At 38.1% G+C, this 19,870-nt stretch overlaps 1 protein-coding gene across 2 annotated transcripts in view; it reads right to left on the reverse strand.

Moving 5' to 3' along the window:
- MDFIC (MyoD family inhibitor domain containing) overlaps positions 1 to 19,870 on the reverse strand; it is a 95,125-nt gene that overhangs the window by 69,988 nt on the left and 5,267 nt on the right. For both annotated transcript variants that reach the window (XM_024757840.1, XM_024757841.1), the window contains exon 3: positions 5,246 to 5,368. In XM_024757840.1, coding sequence (XP_024613608.1) covers positions 5,246 to 5,368 — 123 coding nt within the window. The remainder of the gene's footprint in view (positions 1 to 5,245; positions 5,369 to 19,870) is intronic.

The raw sequence follows: 19,870 nt of genomic DNA on the forward strand, positions 1-19,870 counted from the left end.
AATGGTTCTCCCAAGCTTTTGGGGCAGAACCCAGATGAGCACCGGGTAACGCACGCACCACGAGGAAAAAGTGCGTCAGGGAACTTGAGCTCCATTCTAGAACACAGCCTAATGGCTATCGTTGACCAACGTGTTAAATACGGGGAGCCATCCGAAATGGCTATTGGTTATCCACCCAACCCTAAAATCAAACCATGAGTTGGGTTTTACATTGATTGATGGTTAATTCCTGTCTACAGCAACAAGTAAAGCATCCGAACTGTAGCTACATCACCACTTGGTCAGCATATTAAAAAAGAGAATTTTTCTGAGAGACAAATAGAGGACTAGACACTAAGCAAGATAGACGTCACCATGACTTACTCCCAGATGAATGAGCATGAAGTACTGATATCAGGGAAAGACTATCAGATTCTGAGAAACACAGCAGGAAAGCCACATCTCCCAGTCCTACTGGGTGGTACTTACCTGGGGGGAGAGGGGGTGGGGTGCTTGTTTATGGCCTCTTTTATATAAAGTGAATTCTAAAGAAAACCAAATACTGCTTACTGAGATGAGCATTAAAACATGAGAGCCGCTGAAAACATTTAAATCCTGACCTCTCAGTGTTCTCTCCCTATAGTCAAAGTGAGAAATGCTCTAAGTATATAAATAGTACACCTGAGTAGGCTCTGCCTTTCTTTCAGTATTTTAGATAGAGGAAGCATTCCCTAATGTGACGAAATGGTATTCATTAAGGAGTGATCAGCAATAAGTTGGCAAAGGCGAGTAAAAGAAATGATAGAGCTCCTAACAACAGAGCCTGTTGAGAGGAAACTCAGAGGACGCCAAGAGGGTCTCAAGTAGAAGCGTGAGTGAAAAAGCATGATGCACCAGCCCCATCAAGAAGAGGTGAGTGTGAATTAGAGAACGAGGGCTCGCGTTCTACTACCAATTAAGTGCTTACTATTATGAGAGCTAAAACCTCTTCAAAATGAATAAATGGGTTAAACAGAATGGGGATTACCATTTAAGTAGAGCATTCTAACTTTGCTTCAGATCATGGGAATTCTACAAAATCACAAAGGAGAGAACTGGCTGAGCAAAATAGTTTCATTTAATGGGAAATTTATTTCAGAAGAGAAGCTAAGGAAAATTTCTAGGGTGAAGTAATGACATTTAGAATTAGGAGGTGTTTATGTAAAAAACAATGTCCAAGGATAAAGTTAAGTAGTAAGAATTTTCAGAAAGACCTAGAAAAAACTGAGAGAGAGACCTGAGGCATTTTAGAAAGAAGAACAAAGAAAAACGTAAGCTCTCTCTCCATAGGAAATAATTAGAATAGTAGAATTTGACCTAAATTAAAGGAAAATTTACTCATGCCTATGAGTATAAGCACAGTAACACACACACACACACACACACACACACAGACACACTCCTTCCTACCTCAGAAATCCCCCCAAAGACTGAGATGAAATGTTACTTCTGTTCCTTTTCTAGCCTAATTAAAACATGAAATGTTGCCTATTGCCTGGTATCAGTTTATGCATATCATGGGTTAAATAGAAAACTCAATATTAATTGAGGAAGTCACTCACTGCAACATTTATTCCACCAAGTCAGAGGACTAATGATTAGTAAAACAAGGCATAGCTCCAAATTCTATACTGTCCCATATATGCTAATCTGAGGGGAAAAGCCAGTCTTAACCATAGAAAGATACCCTTACAAATTCTAAAATGTAAGCCTCATTCCAGAAATTAAATTATACACCAAAATATTTTCTCCAAATACGAATGACTTTTAAACTGTATAAAAGATAAAAATTTATACAGTAAAAAAAACCCTTTCCAATTATAAAATTTCCTCACAAAACCTCCTTATGTTTTTAATTCTTTACTGATTTGATTTAGATTTTTTTTAAAACAAATTTAAGTGGTTGGAATCATCTTTTTCATTTAAATTTCATAAGAAAGAGAATCACAATGCACATTCCCTGACCAGATTGTGTATGGCCTATTTATTTGAAATGTTCGATTCCATATGGACTTCTTCTCCTTTATTTATAACTTCCAGAAAGGATTCTAATAAGCCAGCAACTCAAGGGCAACCAATTTGAAATCTAAGCCCTGAGAGCATAATACCTCAGGTCTGCCACCTGTGATGTTTTCTAGACGGACCAGAGAAGGCACACGAAGCTGGAAGGCCTGTGTAGAGCCTGCACCAACTTTGAGCCACAAGTGGGTGGTCCACTGAGGTCAGGGTTAAAGTTCACAGAATAATTTGGAAATTATTCTCAGCTTGGATCTCGTTTATGAGGTCTGAGAATACACCCTTTAATTAGAATACGATTTCCAAAGCAGCCACTCCCTTGACTTTCCAGAGCCCGGTTATTCTCAGAAAAGTAAAAACAGCCTCATCACACTGACAGCTAACAGTCCCCCATAAATTATGCCTTAAACATCTAACAAAGAAGGCAGCAGGCATCTGGGACAACAGAGACATTAGCGGCCAGCCCTCACTCACCACTCTCAAGAACAGATAAGAAAAAAGTCTCATTAAACAGTCAATCCCCTTCACTTCTTGCTTATGCAGCTGAACTGTCCCATGGAAGCTTGGAAAAAGAGTGGGCTGCACATTTGAAAATGTTCCCACACCCTAGCCGGCCTCATTTTTCTGATGATGCCTCCATCCAGCCAACCTCGCACTACAGTGGGAAACTAAAATCAATTCCATGAGAGCAGGCTGTCCGCCTCTTCCACGGTGCTCAGGGAGCCACATAGGACTCTGGCACAGGAGCCAGCCCAGTCCTGACTCACCACAGATGTTCCCCTCCTCCCCCATGCAGCTCTGAGCCACCGCCTTCTTTCCAGGGCCTATTGTTATTACAAAAGACTCACTGGGCCCCCAAAATGGGCTAGATGCTGAAGCATCTCCCTAACTGCAGGGTTAAGAGAGACAGATGTTAAATGACACAGAGATGGCCAGCGACTCAATGGGGAAAGCCAAAGATGGAAAGTCAGGCTAGGTTTGTAGAGTTTAGTATCTGGGAGTTGGAACAGCAGAAGCTATTAGATTATCAAACTTGCAAATGCTATCCAGACTTAAATCGGTTTTAAAGATGACATACAATGCTCCATCCCAGCAAATCGAGATATCAAACTTTTCTGTAGACCCAACAGAGTAGCCTTTGTCTAGAAAAGTATGACCAGGAAAATAACAAAAATGTAGTTTTTGAACTCTGTCATCAGAATTCACAGTCCAAAGTCACCCACAAATATCTGGAAATTCTTGGCAACATGTTTTGGGCCAGAGAACAATACTGTCTTTGGCCATTATCTTTCAATATCCATTCATCTGTCAGTTTTCCCAGCAGCCCTCTCAGAGGGGGCCATAAAGCTCTCTCTCTGCATTCCTTCAGTGCATTCCTTCTAGTAGGCAACTAGACAGTTGTTCCCAAATACTCCACTGCCCCATGGTACAGGCTGCATCGTCATCTCAATAAAGAATTTCATGCACTTTACAATATTTTCTTTTTATCATTGTCCATGTAACCAGTATAGACAATAGAGAGAGGAGTTCATTTTAAATCCATTCCCTTTAATGGTATGAATTCTGCAACTAAAATGAGCTTCATCAAATAGCACAAAAAAGTTTTAACATGTTAATATGACTTGCCACATCCTTACACAACAGTACTTATATGTTGGGTTTTGTCCTAAGAGTTCTTACTCTCGTTTTCCTAGTGTGGGCCCTGGGAAGGGAGATTAGGGGAATAAATCAATTAAATGAAACACACACACTTAAAATTCTGTGACTATGGGAAAAAAAAAAAAAGAGCAAACAATTATGCCTCCCAAAAGGTGAAGTTAAAATTGTCTGTAAGACCCCTTCTCGCTCTAACTCTCTGGTTGTTTGGGAAATCATAGATAAAATATGCCAGTATCTCACAAAACCTTAAGTTTCACAACAGTAGAGTCAATATTTAGATAGAGGACAACCAATATATGTTTCAGCGATAAATGTTTACTTGAAATAATGTTTATTTGATTCTTTGGAGAAAGCTATATAAATCTCGCTCCTCACAAATTTCTGAGTTTCATTTCCTTTCTATTCCCTTCCCAAATAGAAAGGTGTAAAAAACCAAAATGGTTCTAAAATTAAACTAAAACACACTCACTTTTAGAACTTTTGTTTGAAAACTTGAAGTCTCCTTCAGTACTGTTTCTATTGTTATTTTTTGTTTTCTACAAAGTTGGCTTTTTCCTTCTACCTGCTTTTTTTCTGTTTGGTTTCAGTTAAGGACAGATACTGGGCATTCTAGAGAGGAAAGGCAATATTCCAAGATTCAAAGTAAATGTAACATGTAACACGAAAAAGGGTCTGTATTATGAAGTTGTCTGAAGTGAAGAATTAAATTAAAAAAAAATAAAGTAAAACAACGCTTGATTCCCAGAATAAAACTTCTCCTCTGTCTACTCCGGAAAACTGAGAAGTGACACGATAATTCTGTTACCATGAATGAGAATTTCAAAAGATGTAGTACTCCTATGCCCTTCCAGGTGTGGTACAGTAGTGTTCTTTCTACTTACACATTCACTACAGAAAATTGTTCATTATATGGCAAATTCATCTTGAATCCACCTGGGGGAATTTAGCGACCAGAACAAGTAAAATCTGACATTGACAGGCATTCTGAATAGCACTCAAAAGATACTGACATTTCAGTGTATTCCCAGAGTAAAACAAAACTAAACCAAAGCTTCTTATATATTCTACAGAGCAATTTTAAGAAGAGAAAGAGAATAAAAAGAAGCCAAGTAGTGATAAAAGTGTTAACTGTAAAAAACAGGTTGGAATCATTTGGCCAGAAGAACAAGGACCGCACGGCATTACCAAAGCACTACTCATCGTCCTTTACCTCCGTCTTTATCTTTTTAGTTTCACAGTCTATTTATACTTCGAACTGTCTGACTTCTACTTAGTCACTGCTCAAGAAGGTATTAAGTTTTGTTTAACTCTCTCTGAGGATGGAGTCCAAAATGTATAGGTCAATTCTTCCTTTTTAAAGATGGGATGAAAGCTGACAGTATTATTTATACCCTACTTTTAGCGCTGCATTTTAAAAGACTCATGAAAAACACTTTCAGATGAACTCTGTTGATTTACAGATTTCTAGCAGAATTATATCAGACGATTAACTGAGAGCATATTATCATAGTCATGTCCCCAAAGCACTCCAGTTTTCTCCAAAAATACTTACTTCTGATGAGTTTGTCATCTGAACAATTTCCCCAAATGGACTGGTCTTGCATCTCTCCATGTGTGAAGCAGCTATCAGTGGCTTGAATTATATCTCTCTCAGTATTTTCTTTATCACATTTTTCTAAAAAAAAAAATATATATATATATTTATTATCATTAAATGTTACATATTTTTCTCTATCTTTTCATTTTATAGATTTTTTAAAAAATGCTTCTAAATCTGCCATAATTTAAAGAAATGGGAGCAGTATCTCTAGTAACTGTTGCATATGTTATTGACTCAATAGCAGAGCTTTATTGAGCACCTACTATATGGCTAGCAGTGAAGATTTTACTGTAAAAATTATGTTAAGATTATTGTAAAGAAGTCGTTGAAACAGCAAATGATCTGCCATAATAGAAAAATGTGGAACGGGTACATCAAGGATCGAAGTGAGTCCATACATGCAGAGGGCAGGGGTGGCAGGGAAAGCATCAAAGAAGATGAGAGATTTATATGTGGGTTTATGGGTTCTCAAGGGGGAAGCCAAGAAGTAAGGAAAAGTAATGTCTTATTAGGAACATAACTCAGGCAAAAAGCAGGCTGTAACATAAGGTACAATTAACATTATAAGTGGTCTAGAGCACTAAAAAAAAGGTTCAAAGGAAGAAAAAGAAACTCATCAGTATTGAAAGCTCAAGAAAGGTGCTATAGAAAATGGTGCATGTTGGATGGTCTTTAAGATCAGAAGGAATTCTCAAAGTAGAGATGGGAGAAAGGCCATTCCAGGTGGAAAAACAGCATGGGTTAACTCAAAAAGCAGACACCTGGGCAAAAGTTCCAACTTTCTGCACTGTGAAGTACTTAAAGAGGGATATTAGGAAATAAGATGGTAAAGGTTTGAACAGGGACATGCTATGCATAATTGAATATCAAGGTGAAAAATCTGGACCTTATTTCAAAGTGAAATAAATAAGTGATAGTAGCCACTGAATCTTTATGAATTGTCTAATCAAAGCCACACATAAGAAAGATTAATGAACTTGTACACACCAGTGGTTCTCTATCCTGACTGTACTTTAACTCACTCAGGGGACTTTTTAAAAAAGATTCCTGGGCCCCATGACCTAAAATTCTAATTTAATTTGGGGGAAGGGGGCTTAGGTGATTCTACTATACTTACATACTTGAGAATCACTGGAGTATGGATGCATCTAAGAGGGAGAGCACAGTAAGGGAAACTAAAAGGGAAACTTAGCACAGTCCAGGTAGAAGTTGATGAGAGTTTCGACAACTGGATAAAAAATGGGAAAGGAGGTAATTGGGAGAAAATAACTAGAGGATTCACAGATTATCAGAGAAGATGGGATTGGAGCTGACTGAGTTCTCTTAGTCTGGAGTTGACTGGAAAAACCTAGAGACCAGGAGAATAATTTTAAAAATATATATTTGTACATGGTAGATGTCTGGGCATCGTAATATGCAGTGGGGATACAATCAGTTACGAGACACAGCCCAGGCCTTCATGGAGTTTACAGTCTAGTGGATGAGTTTAGTGTTGAACATTTGAATCTGCAAGACACAAATAACATATAGCAAGAAACAGTCACCTTCCTAAATCTGATTGCTGAAGCCATTCAAATGAATACACTCACCAAAAGAATGAGTATATTAAAAGAAGACTGTCAAGGGGGGTCTGTACAATTAGAAAGGAGTCAGAGAAGGAAGAAAAACTAGATAATGTCAAGCCATGGAAGCAAGGAAAGGAAAGAGATTCAAACAGAAGTTGTTAGTCAACTGTAGTAACGTTTCCAGTGGAAGGAAAAATTTCTGCATATGCAGAAATTTCTCATGTACCATGGGGATTTCACAATTGAAAAGTTCTGCAATAAAACACATTTCAACACATGAAAATGCCCGGACACTCAGGAATAAGTCCAGAGGCTAATATTTCTGAAAAAAATAGGGTCTTCAATGCTAAATATTTTTAGAAAGCAAAACCATATTCAGATAGCAGTAAAATATAAATTAGAAGCATGCTAAACCAATATGTTCTAGATTTATGTAACATTTACTCAGCATTATCCTAGAGAAAATGTAATCTTCCTGAGATGTGTTACTTTCAATTAAAATCTTGACTTTTTTAAACAACTCTAGAAATCTTTCCACTGCTACAGTCAACCCAAGGCCTTTCTGAGATGATCAACAGAAAAGATTTTTCTACCAACTCACTAGTACACAGGAACTCTCTCACCGCAGAGTCCTACATACTTGCTGCTACTGTCATGTAGCTGACTGCCGCCAGGTGTCATGCTAGTAGGCTTGATTCAATTAGTAACTCTAATTGTAGCTGAATGAAATTAATTATATAATTTTGAGCTGTTCAAGTTTAATTCCATTAAAATTAATTCATGAAACCAGGGTATTATGAAGCATTGCTGACTAAAAGAAAATAGGTATGAATAAAGTCTCTAGACACACTTGACTCACATTTGAATCATGTCCAATATTCAAGTGCTAAAACACAGACCCTCTCAACTCTCCATTGACTAAATGAAAATGCCATGTGATCCATACACACATAACTTAGTAGTGACCCACTACTAAGAGGAAAATAAAGTTCTTCCTGCTCTGAATACTTATTAAGAGACAGTTATCACATTTTTTTTGAAGTTTCCTTATCTGTGAAATTCTAGAATTAGATGATCCCAGGAGTCCTCAAGTTGAAAAAGAAAAGAAAAATTATCATCCTCTGTCTCATTATATTCAAGAAATTATAAATATGTAACTACTATTAAATCACAATCATCAGTCTATCCAACTTTGCCTCCTTTGAAAACTAAATGTCTTAGCTCAAAAGTTAGTCTGACCAATCACAAGAAATTGAAACTGTGATTAAAAATCTTCCAACAAACAAAAGTCCAGAACCAGATGGCTTCTCAGGTGATTTCTATCAAACATTTAGAGAAGAGCTAACACCTATCCTTCTCAACCTCTTCCAAAAAATTGCAGAGGAAGGAACACTCCCAAATTCATTCTAGGAGGCCACCATCACCCTGATACCAAAACCAGACAAAGACACTGCAAAAAAAGAAAAGTACAGACCAATATCACTGATGAATATAGATGCAAAAATCCTCAACAAAATACTAGCAAACAGAATCCAACAACACATTAAAAGGATTATACACCATGATCAAGTGGGATTTATCCCAGGGATGCGAGGATTCTTCAAAATACGCAAATCAATCAATGTGATACACCGTATTAACAAATTGAAGAAGAAAAACCATATGACCGTCTCAATAGATGCAGAGAAAGCTTCTGACAATATTCAACACCCATTGATGATAAAAATTCTCCTGAAAGTGGGCATAGAGGGAACCTACCTCAACATAATAAAGGCCATATACGACAAACCCACAGCCAACATCATTCTCAATGGTGAAAAACTGAAACCATTTCCTTTAAGATCAGGAAAAAGACAAGGATGTCCACTCTCACCACTATTATTCAACATAGTTTTGGAAGTCCTAGCCATGGCAATCAGAGAAGAAAAAGAAATAAAAGGAATCCAAATCAGAAAAGAAGTAGTAAAATTGTCACTGCTTGCAGATGACATGATACTATACATAGAGAATCCTAAAGATGCCACCAGAAAACTGCTAGAGCTAATCAATGAATTTGCTAAAGTTGCAGGATACAAAATTAATGCACTGAAATCTCTTGCATTCCTATACACTAATGATGAAAAATCTGAAAGAGAAACTAAGGAAACACTCCCATTTACCACTGCAACAAAAAGAATAAAACACCTAGGAATAAACCTACGTAGGGAGACAAAAGACCTGTATGCAGAAAACTATAAGACACTGATGAAAGAAATTAAAGATGATACCAACAGATGGAGAGATATACCATGTTCTTGGATTGGAAGAGTCAATATTGTGAAAATGACTACACTACCCAAAGGAATCTACAGATTCAATGCAATCCCTATCAAATTACCAATGGCATTTTTCACAGAACTAGAAAAAAAAATCTTAAAATTTGTAAGGAGACACAAAAGACCTTGAATAGCCAAAGCAGTCTTGAGGGGAAAAAACGGAGCTGGAAGAATCAGGGTCCCTAACTTCAGACTATACTACAAAGCTACAGTAATCAAGACAAATGGTACTGGCACAAAAACAGAAATACAGATCAATGGAACGGGCTAGAAAGTCCAGAGATAAACCCACGCACCTATGGTCAACTAATCTATGACAACAGAGGTAAGGATATACAAAGGAGAAAAGACAGTCTCTTCGATAAGTGGTGCTGGGAAACCTGGACAGCTATATGTAAAAGAATGAAATTAGAACACTCCCTGACACCATAAATAAAGATAAACTCAAAATGGATTAAAGACCTAAATGTAAGACTGGACACAATAAAACTCTTAGAGGAAAACATAAGAAGAACACTCTTTGACATAAATCACAGCAAGATCTTTTTTGATCCACCTATTAGAGTAATGGAAATAAAAACAAAAATAAACAAATGGGACCTAATGAAGCTTAAAAGCTTTCGCAAAGCAAAGGAAACTACAAACAAGACAAAAAGACAACACTCAGAATGGGTGAAAATATTTGCAAACGAATCAACGGACAAAGGATTAATCTCCAAAATATATAAACAGCTCATGCAGCTCAATATTAAAAAAACAAACAACCCAATCCAAAAATGGGCAGAAGACCTAAACACATTTCTCCGAAAAAGATATACAGGTTGCCAACAAAGACATGAAAGGATGCTCAACATGATTAATCATTAGAGAAACGCAAATCAAAACTACAATGAGGTATCATCTCACACCGGTCAGAATGGCCATCATCAAAAAATCTAGAAACAATAAATGCTGGAGAGGGTGTGGAGAAAAGGGAACTCTCTTGCACTGCTGGTGGGAATGTAAATTGTTATAGCCACTATGGAGAACAGCATGGAGGTTCCTTAAAAAACTACAAATAGAACTACCATATGACCCAGCAATCCCACTACTGGGCATATACTCAGAAAAAAACATAATTCAAAAAGACACATGCAGCCCAATGTTCATTGCAGCACTATTTACAATAGCCAGGTCATGGAAGCAACCTAAATGCCCATCAACAGATGAATGGATAAAGATGTGGTACATATATACAATGGAATATTACTCAGCCATAAAAAGGAACGAAATTGGGTCATCTGTAGAGACGTGGATGGATCTAGAGACTGTCATACAGAGTGAGGTAAGTCAGAAAGAGAAAAACACACGTCGTATATTAACACATATATGTGGAACCTAGAAAAATGGTACAGATGAACCAGTTTACAGGGCAGAAAGAGCAACAGAGATGCAGAGAACAAACGTATGGACATCACGGGGGGAAAGTGGTGGTGGTGGTGGGATGAATTGGGAGACTGGGATTGACATATATACACTAATATGTATAAAATGGATAACTAATAAGAACCTGCTGTACAAAAAAAGTAAATAAAATTAAATTAAAAAAAAAAAAAAAGTTGGTCTCAGGCTTTTGCTATAATCCATAGAACCCAGCCCAAAGCAAGGCTCAGAAAAAACTCCAAGTTTAAATTGACTTGCTAATTCACCACTTTTATAAACTTCTGTGACCACTTGGCTGTTCTGTGATTTCCTAACATATCTATTTTTATTTTATTAACATCTCTTTAATATTTAATGGAATACCAATATGGAAGCCTCATAAATGGTGTGCAGTTATATCTAATATTGAATAAATGCAATGAGAGTGAGATTTAATTGATAGATAACTGTAAAATGGGCCCCATGATGTCCAGCCACAGAACCAATCTTACTACAACTTTCAATAGGTTTGGGTTAGCCACTACTCATTAAGATGACAAAATAGCAATTTCTAATAACAGATTTCTGTTATCAGTGTAGACTGTCTATCACTTCTGAATTGCAGCAGCAGAAGCCATAGTCCTTATTTAGTTAATTCCTTTCTGGCTTTATGAAGGTTTGTAGTTGCAATTCAACTGCTATGTGGGCCCAAAAGACATATCCCAAGAGCAATCAAGTAATTTCAATGATGCAAAAGATCAACCTGTATCTTTCTACAAGGTTTCTATATACACATCCATTCTTCCCCAACTATATATATATAAGCACTCCTTCCCAACTTAGCAACTTTCTCTTAACAGGGGACCTTATCTCAATGATGCTGTTCTTCCACGCCAATGGTTCTCTACCACAGAGCACTTTAAACATAAAGATACACAAGTCCCAACCTCAGGGGTCCCAATTCAGGTGGTATGCGGGGAGGGGGGTGTCATCATCATATATGGCCAGGTTTGAGGGGCACTGTGCTAGGTAAGCTCTTCTGTACTATACAACTTACAGAAAACTTAGAAGAACCCATCGAACACTGAGACACAGACCTTGCTTCTCATCCCCTTTGTCACAGTATTCCAAGTTATCAGAAAGTACAATTTTATCTAATCAGTAATTAATACAGAGGTATTTAGTCCTGTCTCTGTGTCAGGACAACTCTGAGAATACAAAACCTGAATTACATATAACATTAAACAGTCCCACTAATAGATAAACATATAAGAAATATGTTTTCAATATTAATACAAAAATTGCAGACAGCTTAAAAATAGCACTAGAACAAAGGATAGTCATATACCACTGGCATCTGCTACCAAAAGGCTAGCTTCCCAGCATTCTCTTGTGCCTCCACTGAACAGGGGCAATGCGGAAGAATCTTTGGATAAGGGGAAAAAAGCTTGGTCCCTGACAACGAATCCTCTTGCTGGGAAGACCAAACATATACACAAAACAATCAAGCAACTACAAAACAGAAGCGAATGAAAACTGCCCTGGGTCATAATTCTGGCTCAGAAACTGACCAGCTTTGTAACTGGGGCTGGGTCTCATTCTCTTTATCCAGAAATGAAGGCACTGAGCTGGATGGTTGCAGAGAACTTTTTTGGCTCCAAAAATCTGTAAATCTGAGTCTGCGCAAGTCTAAACAACAGAGCCAAAGCTTCATATACACACTGTAGGGTGTTTAGAATGAAGTGGAGAAAAACCTAGAAAACCCTCTGTAAAGCACTGGATTTGAGTTAATTTTCAAAGAAAATGATGAGCATGAATTACGCCAAAGAGTCAAAGGAAAAAAGTAATAGTTCTAAAGGATCAATTTAACTATAATATGTCCTACTCAGAAATGACTGTCTATCTTACAGGATCAATACTCTTTATTTTTTGCTATTTTTCTAAAGAAGGGCATGATGGTGAGAAGCAATCTGTCTCCAATCTTGATTTTTCTTGCTAAAGGATAATGAGACAGATTCAGGTAAACAGAATTTCCATTTGATTTAAAATTGTATAATATTTTACCTAGTTGGCATTATCTAAATTTAAAGCTTTGTGAGTTTTACTTCTCTCAGGCAGTTGGGGAATAAAATAAGTGAATGGTGGTTAAAAAGAGAGAAAAATCTAAATGTATTAAAAGTAAGTCAATTGGATAATAATACATGTAAAATATTATATGTGCCATATAACAGCCACTCAGCTGGTATGTAGTCATTAAATAAGAAAAAAAGGAAAGAAAAAATGCTTCCTTTTGTTGAAAGAATTAATGAATTATTATAATTACAGTATTAGCAATTTTCAAAGGACTTTAATATATAATATTTATTTGATCTTCAGAACCCATCAACCATACAATAAAGAAAACGTTAGCTCAATATCTCAGTTATCTTAATCTCCTGCAACTCTTACATCTAAATCTAAAGTTCCTCATCCTAAAAATGTATTTTCAGGATAACTGAACCCTGACTCCTGCCTCCTCAGATACAAGTTCAATTGTGTTCTTTCTACCAGCAAATATACTCATATTAGAGCCAAACTCTCATAGGCTCATGGAATTTGGAGTGACATGGGCTCATAAAGATCTCTTAGCCCAACCTGAAAACATGAACTCAGTTAAAAACAATCAACATTCAGCATTGCCAGGAATAAGCCAAGGAGAGTAGGCATGAATACTTCCAGGGATAGGGAAACAGCCTCAGAAGACAGCTTACTTCAACTTAGGACGCCTTAATTATTCAAAGACTTCTCCACAATTGTCTAAAATCTACTTACAGTTTTCACTGATTCATCATATTTTGCTTTTTGCAATCAAAACCTAATCTTCCCTCTTCCATATTCTATCCAATTTTATAAGCACGATAGTCTTCTTACTCTTATCTAAAAAGCTATCATGAAAGAATTTGCCTTACTGACTGTTGAAATCCAGAGATCCCATATCTATAGCAGTTCCCCTACTCAGCAGTCAATTAACCCTGCTACAATATAAAAAGGAACTGAGGATATTACCTTCTTCCCCTTTTTTAAAACAAGGGTACACACCCATCTTTAGTTTTTTTAGCATCATCATTATTCTAAGTGCCACAATTTTTAAAACTTTTCTGTTACCTCTCAGTTAAACAGTGATTTTATCAAGAACACTTTCTGCCCCAATCTCTCTGGTTAAGGAATAAACCCTTATTTGGCACTGTTACAAGAAGGAAGGCCAATGGAAGTCAAAAGTGAACCAAAGGAAGTTGTTTAATTTGTCAAGGCATTTGAAAGCTATGATTTGAGCCTGATCTTGAAATAAATGAGAGAGGATGGAGAAGAGCATTTCAAATAGTGGTGAAGCCACAAATAATAAGAGAATTTGCAGTATATTGAAATTGATTTCTCGGACTTCAGAATGACGGATATGAGTTAGAAGTCAGGGGATACTTCCTCTCTGGTAATTCTCCTATAGGACAAAACCTGGAGCCTCTCATTTAATTCACCAACACAGCCTCTGACCTTCTGGACCATCTCTTTGGGGCACTGCCTACTTTAAATTCTCCTTTAAGACCACCAACCCATTTTGGTTTTACAACCTCTGCAATCTCATTAACTATCGCAGTTCCAGTCACCTCCAGGAGGATAACTTGTAGATCCATTACCTTCACCCTGATTCCTGCCCTGACCTGTAGATTTGGAGTTTCAACTCTACACGACTATATCTTTAGCAATTAACTTAATATTTCCCAAAATTCATCACCACTTCTCTTCAGTCCCCGCCTATTTCTCCAACTGTAGTCTGTATATTGGTCGATGGTATCCACGGAATCACTTTTAGCTCTCTATTTTCCCCTTATTTCCCCAGCCCCAACAATCAGTTACCAGACCCTGCTAGTTACAGCACCCCAATTTCTCTTAAATCTATACTTTCTCGCCCATACCCACTACCAGGGCCTCCCACCTTTTTCTGCTCCAACTGGAAATATTTTTCTAACACAAAGATTGAACGTGCTACTCCTTGGCTCAGTAAGAATTAAATTCATTTTGCATATGGATGAAAAACTGTTATTTTAACATTGTACATATTTTAAGGTTGTCAACTCCTACACCTTTCCCATGCTCCATAATTTCACCTTGTATCTCAGTAAGAAATAAAGAGTAAAACCCCTCAGAAGATTTTCCTAAAATCCTGCATGTTGCTTGGATGATGTGATGGAAAAAATAAGAACAGGATAGGCCTATATTCATAGAGACCCAGAAGATTAAAGACTGATCCCCTATGAAAAAGAGTAGGAGAACCGTTTCTTGGAGTACAGAAAGTGAGGAGAGGAAGCTTGTTCCCCTGCCCTCTGCCACCTGCCTTCAGAGGGCCTGTCACCTGCTCAACCACAAGGTGCCTTATTTTTGGTGCTCAACACTGCATAATCCAAACCAAGAAGACCTACAAACTGTGCCTTCTTCAGCTGGGGTCACTCACAGCCCAACCCAGACAAAACTGACTCGTTATTCTGAGATTCACTCTCAACCTCCAGAAGCCAGAACTGTACCAGTAAGCTGGCAACTGTCCATAATCTCATCTGTCACATGGTACTTGTCGTAATCTTGAATTGATATTTAGACAAGGGATTACAATTTAATTTGGCACACATGTAAACATCATCCTCTCTCTCACCTAGTTTACAAATTCCTTCCGGGCAGAACTATGTGTTGTACATTTTCAACCATCACGGGATTTTCTACATAGTAGGCGCACAAGAAATATTTGTTGACAGGGTTTCCTGTTCAAATATGTCGATATATTTGATAAAATATATGTGCTAGCATGAAAATGTATTTCAGACTATATTCCTGAAACTACTTAAAAATCGGGCATAGGGCTTCCCTGGTGGCGCAGTGGTTGAGAGCCTGCCTGCCGATGCAGGGGACGCGGGTTCGTGCTCCGGTCCGGGAAGATCCCACGTGCCGCGGAGTGGCTGGGCCCGTGAGCCATGGCCGCTGAGCCTGCGCATCCGTGGCCTGTGCTCCGCAACGGGAGAGGCCACGACAGTGAGAGGTCTGCGTACCGCAAAGAAAAAATCGGGCATAAAAGCACATGCGTATGAATCATCTTACTTCAGATCATGTGGGTGTGAATCTGAAAACAGAAGCGGACTGCGAGTAGAAACCACAAACAAAACTAATGTTAAAATAACTCTCCATAGTTCCTGCTTAGTGAACTCTAAGCGACTAGAACCTGTAAAATACAACTCAGTTTCAAAAACTTACAGTAAAAAAGCTTACCTCCTTCAGGATGTGTATGCTAATGTCAGAAGAAAATATGAAAAGTTTAAGTAACTTCAGTAAAGTGTTAATGGCAAGAGAGAGAGGAGGGGGGAAAAAGAGAGACACAGAGCAAAAAAGGTAAAGACAGAGAAAATCATCTAAAACCCAGGACTGATTAAGATAGCAGGAAGGGCTGCAGCTTCTTTCATCTGCTCCAATGAATCACCGAAGTTCAACTATCCAAACATCTAGACTCTAGCCAGTGCAGAATCAATCCCCCCTTAATAAAAATTGAGTAAAGATTTTTCGGAATAGAAACATAAAAATCACATCCCATGCCTTTATACAGTAGAATAATTACATTGCCTCAGAAAAACAATTTGGTTGAATTGTTTCCCTCCTCTGTTTGTTGTTGTTCTAACTAATTTTCCATTTGCAAATGGCCTAACTTTAGACTGTGACAATTTATGTGTTTCCTTTTCCCCAAAATCTTTTATTATAAAAATATAATGCTAGTAAAATAATTGCACACTTTTATTAGAACTTTCCATGAAATCACCTCACCAAGATCCAGGAAATGAGGTTCAAAGAAACAGGAAAGGCTCTTACACACCCAAAAATTCCACAGCTCCCCCAGTAGCCCTGTAAAGATCACTCAGTTATGTATATTAAATCCTTGTATGTGAACTGACCAAACAAGGCCAACAGGCATGATTCTTGCTGGCCAGAAACCATAGCCTTCTAACTGCACTGCTGGTCTCTCCAGCTCCCCATACAGCCTGGAACACGAGAGCAGTTGGTACAAAGACACTCTTCCCACACATGCTTAATCCTCCTCCCTTGCCCCAGCCCCTCCACTGCTTCCATTCTGCCAACTTCCAACCCTATGCTAATACAAAAAGTCCATTCTGTCTGCTTCTATTCCCAAGGTCCCGAACGCTTCTTGCTGAGAAAGGCAATCAACCATGCTGACCGTGTCCACTAAAAATTCATGCTGTTCATTCTTTGTTAAGCCCTCAGTGTTACTGAGCAGTGCTTTTGTTTGCCCCAGATTGACTCCCTCTTGAATTCTTCATTCTTCCCAATCTTTTCTACACATCTCAAATTTCTTGACTCATCCTAACACGCCCCCTTGCTCTCAGCAAATGTTACATCTATTTTGCTGAGAACATCTAGGCCTTCAGTAATCTCTTTCTCACATGAAATTTTCTCTAGATGATCACTCATCGTTTTTTCCCACCCCCATCTCAAAGGGGAACATTCCCCACTTTCCTAAGACTGATCTCATCATCTCCTTCCTTCCTACAATTTTACTCTTTCAATTACAAACACCCACTGCAGCACCGTCCACCCCCATGCTCTTTCATCTTTTCTCTCTCTATCCCCTGGCTTTCTTTCCATTAGTGTGTGGTGGACATGCTCAAAATCCGCCCATCCAAAAGGAGCCTTCTATACCCCCTGCTTCTCCCTTAACAAACCAGAACTCTTCTCATCTTCCATGACCTCTAAACACCTAACACTTCTGTGACCAATCCTTACGGACTCTGTATTCTTTTCCTTCTCCTCCCAAAAGGGCAGCCATTCTCCCAAGTCTGTCTTCAGTCCTCTCTCTCTCACTCTTGTGCCCATCCATCAGCTACTTGGTGGTGAACTCGTAGTCTGTGCGCCTGACCCTCACCACTCTCCTAGTAACAAATTCTCTTTTTCAGTGGCCTACTGGCTATCCTGGCTTAAGGATAAGTTCCATGGAACCAACATGATCAAAAGAAGACTCAACGGCTCCTCCCATGTTTCCACTCAGGCTAAAAAGCAAACGTGTGGATTACCTTACATTTCTACCTTTCCACCTTCTCCCATATTAAATATTTTGCCCAACCACATCAATTCCATTGAACAAAATTTAGACACTGTGCCTGGCTTTAGGAGATTCAAAAATGAATAAGTAAAAATCAATGCCCTGAACAATTTCTCACAGCAAGATAGAGCTCTATCCTACTTTTGCTATCGTTCTTAAATCCATATTCTCAATTCTACTCCCACTGGTACTGCCCTAGGTCCTCTTACCTTTTGCCAGGCTATTATAATAGCCTCCTGGAAAATCACTGCCTTCACTCTTGCCTCTCCCTCCAAAATCATCCTTTGAACTGTCACCAGATTTATTTTCCTAAAAACACCAATTTGGTCCTATCCTTACCCTATCAAGAACTTTCAGTGGCTCTATTGCCTACAGAAAGGACATACAAATTCCTCAGCGGGAAAATCAGGGCCCTCCTCAAAATTACTTTAGCTTATCTTTACAACTTTACCTTTTTCTCAGCTCCTTTAATGCAGCTCACACAATGGTCTTAGTGAAGTCCTCCACACTCTGTAACAGTCCTTTCCAAGTCTTGCTTTCCACATCCATGTCCACAGAGGAGAGTTTGACTATGCTTCTTAGTCCAACTCAAATCAAAAGTTTTCTTTGAGGTCTTTCCAAATGCCCCAGCTAGAGATGCTTTCTCCCTCCCATGTTCTGCCATCATTTTCTTTGTGCCTCTGTTACAACCTTTCCATCTACCTTATATTATAGGTATGTGTAAACTTATTTATTTCTCCCATCACTCTGCAAGTCCCAGATTTCATTCATCAATCTATTTCTCTCTGTATCTGTCATATAGCATCATATATATCTATCTATAGATAGATAGATATGATGGAACATTCACAGAGCACCTGAATAAGGCAGAAATAAACGATGTGAAGACAAACAAAAAGGCTATAGTAGAGATGAAAATAGGTATTAAAAATTTATCCTCTGTACAAGTATCCTGAATTATAAACACAAACATATAAATGCTTTCCCTAGTCCCACCTTCCACCCTGACCCCCAAACCGATGCTGTTCATCGCCTTTTGCTGCCATGACTTACACTTGTTCTGGACAGCAATCAAGCCCTCCATTTACCCAATCATTTATTCCACAAATATATACTAGGGCCTACTTCAAGGTAGGGCCTCTCTCAAGATTTTGTGCCATCATCTTGTTTCTTAACATGGTCCCCTCCAGCTCAGTTCATACCATGCTATCCCTTAGAACTTTATTCGCAGTTCTCAACTCAAACACTTCAACCTCTCCAAACACTTTTTAGTCGTACCTTTTTTAACCACTTCCTTCCTCCCTCCCCTCTTAGTTTTTTCCCAGTTACATCCTCCCCTTACGCATTTGATTCTTTTACTTAGAAGGAAACTGACTATGCCTAGCTGATAAGGCTTGCACTTCTCTAACTAAACTTGTAAAATGAACGTTAGTTCCTTTAGGCATAAAGAGAATTGGGAATATAAAGTCCAAGGTGCTTGAAAATGCCCCCAAATCCTCTTCCAAATCTAGGCAAGTTTCCTTATAGTTTTCCAGTTAAGGCTGTTCTTTCTCAAGCATCTGTATTCAAAATGTTTCACTCAATTTTGTTCTTGGTTATTTGTATGTGGTTGCCAGAATCATAAGAGTATGTTCTCTATAATTTATCATTGTAAATATATAAAATTTTCAACAATCTTTTGAGATTATGGAGGTAAACATAAGTTATCATTCTGTTTCTATGAGAAAAGATAATCCAGATTCCAAAAGTCCAATTTACAGGTGAATACAGCTCACATGCAAATTAGGGACTTCTTTCCGTATTATTGCATAATGCTGGGATCCTCAGAGAGAAGTGTAGGGTGGTGGGACAAAAATATCTGCTGAGGTGGGCAGAAGAAAGTATTAAAAGATCTATTTATTTACTTATTTTTATCTCATCCTTTTAAATTTTTATTCATATATTTCTTTTCTAATAGTCACAATATATTTGTACTATAGCACATATGATCTTGACAGGAAACTTTTTTGAGGATGAATACTCAGGCCTAGTTTTATTAATTGGGATATGGGATAAAAATGCTGGCGAGCTCTAAGAGACGGTACACGTGGAGTGATATGATTTAAAGTCCGGAATTTGAAAAAGGGACTTTTCTCAAGATTTTTTTAAGGCTTTCTACCAAATATATATA

This window comes from Neophocaena asiaeorientalis, unplaced genomic scaffold (genome assembly GCF_003031525.2).
Source record: "Neophocaena asiaeorientalis asiaeorientalis breed wild unplaced genomic scaffold, Neophocaena_asiaeorientalis_V1.1 scaffold116, whole genome shotgun sequence".
In the NCBI taxonomy this organism is placed as follows: Eukaryota; Metazoa; Chordata; class Mammalia; order Artiodactyla; family Phocoenidae; genus Neophocaena; species Neophocaena asiaeorientalis.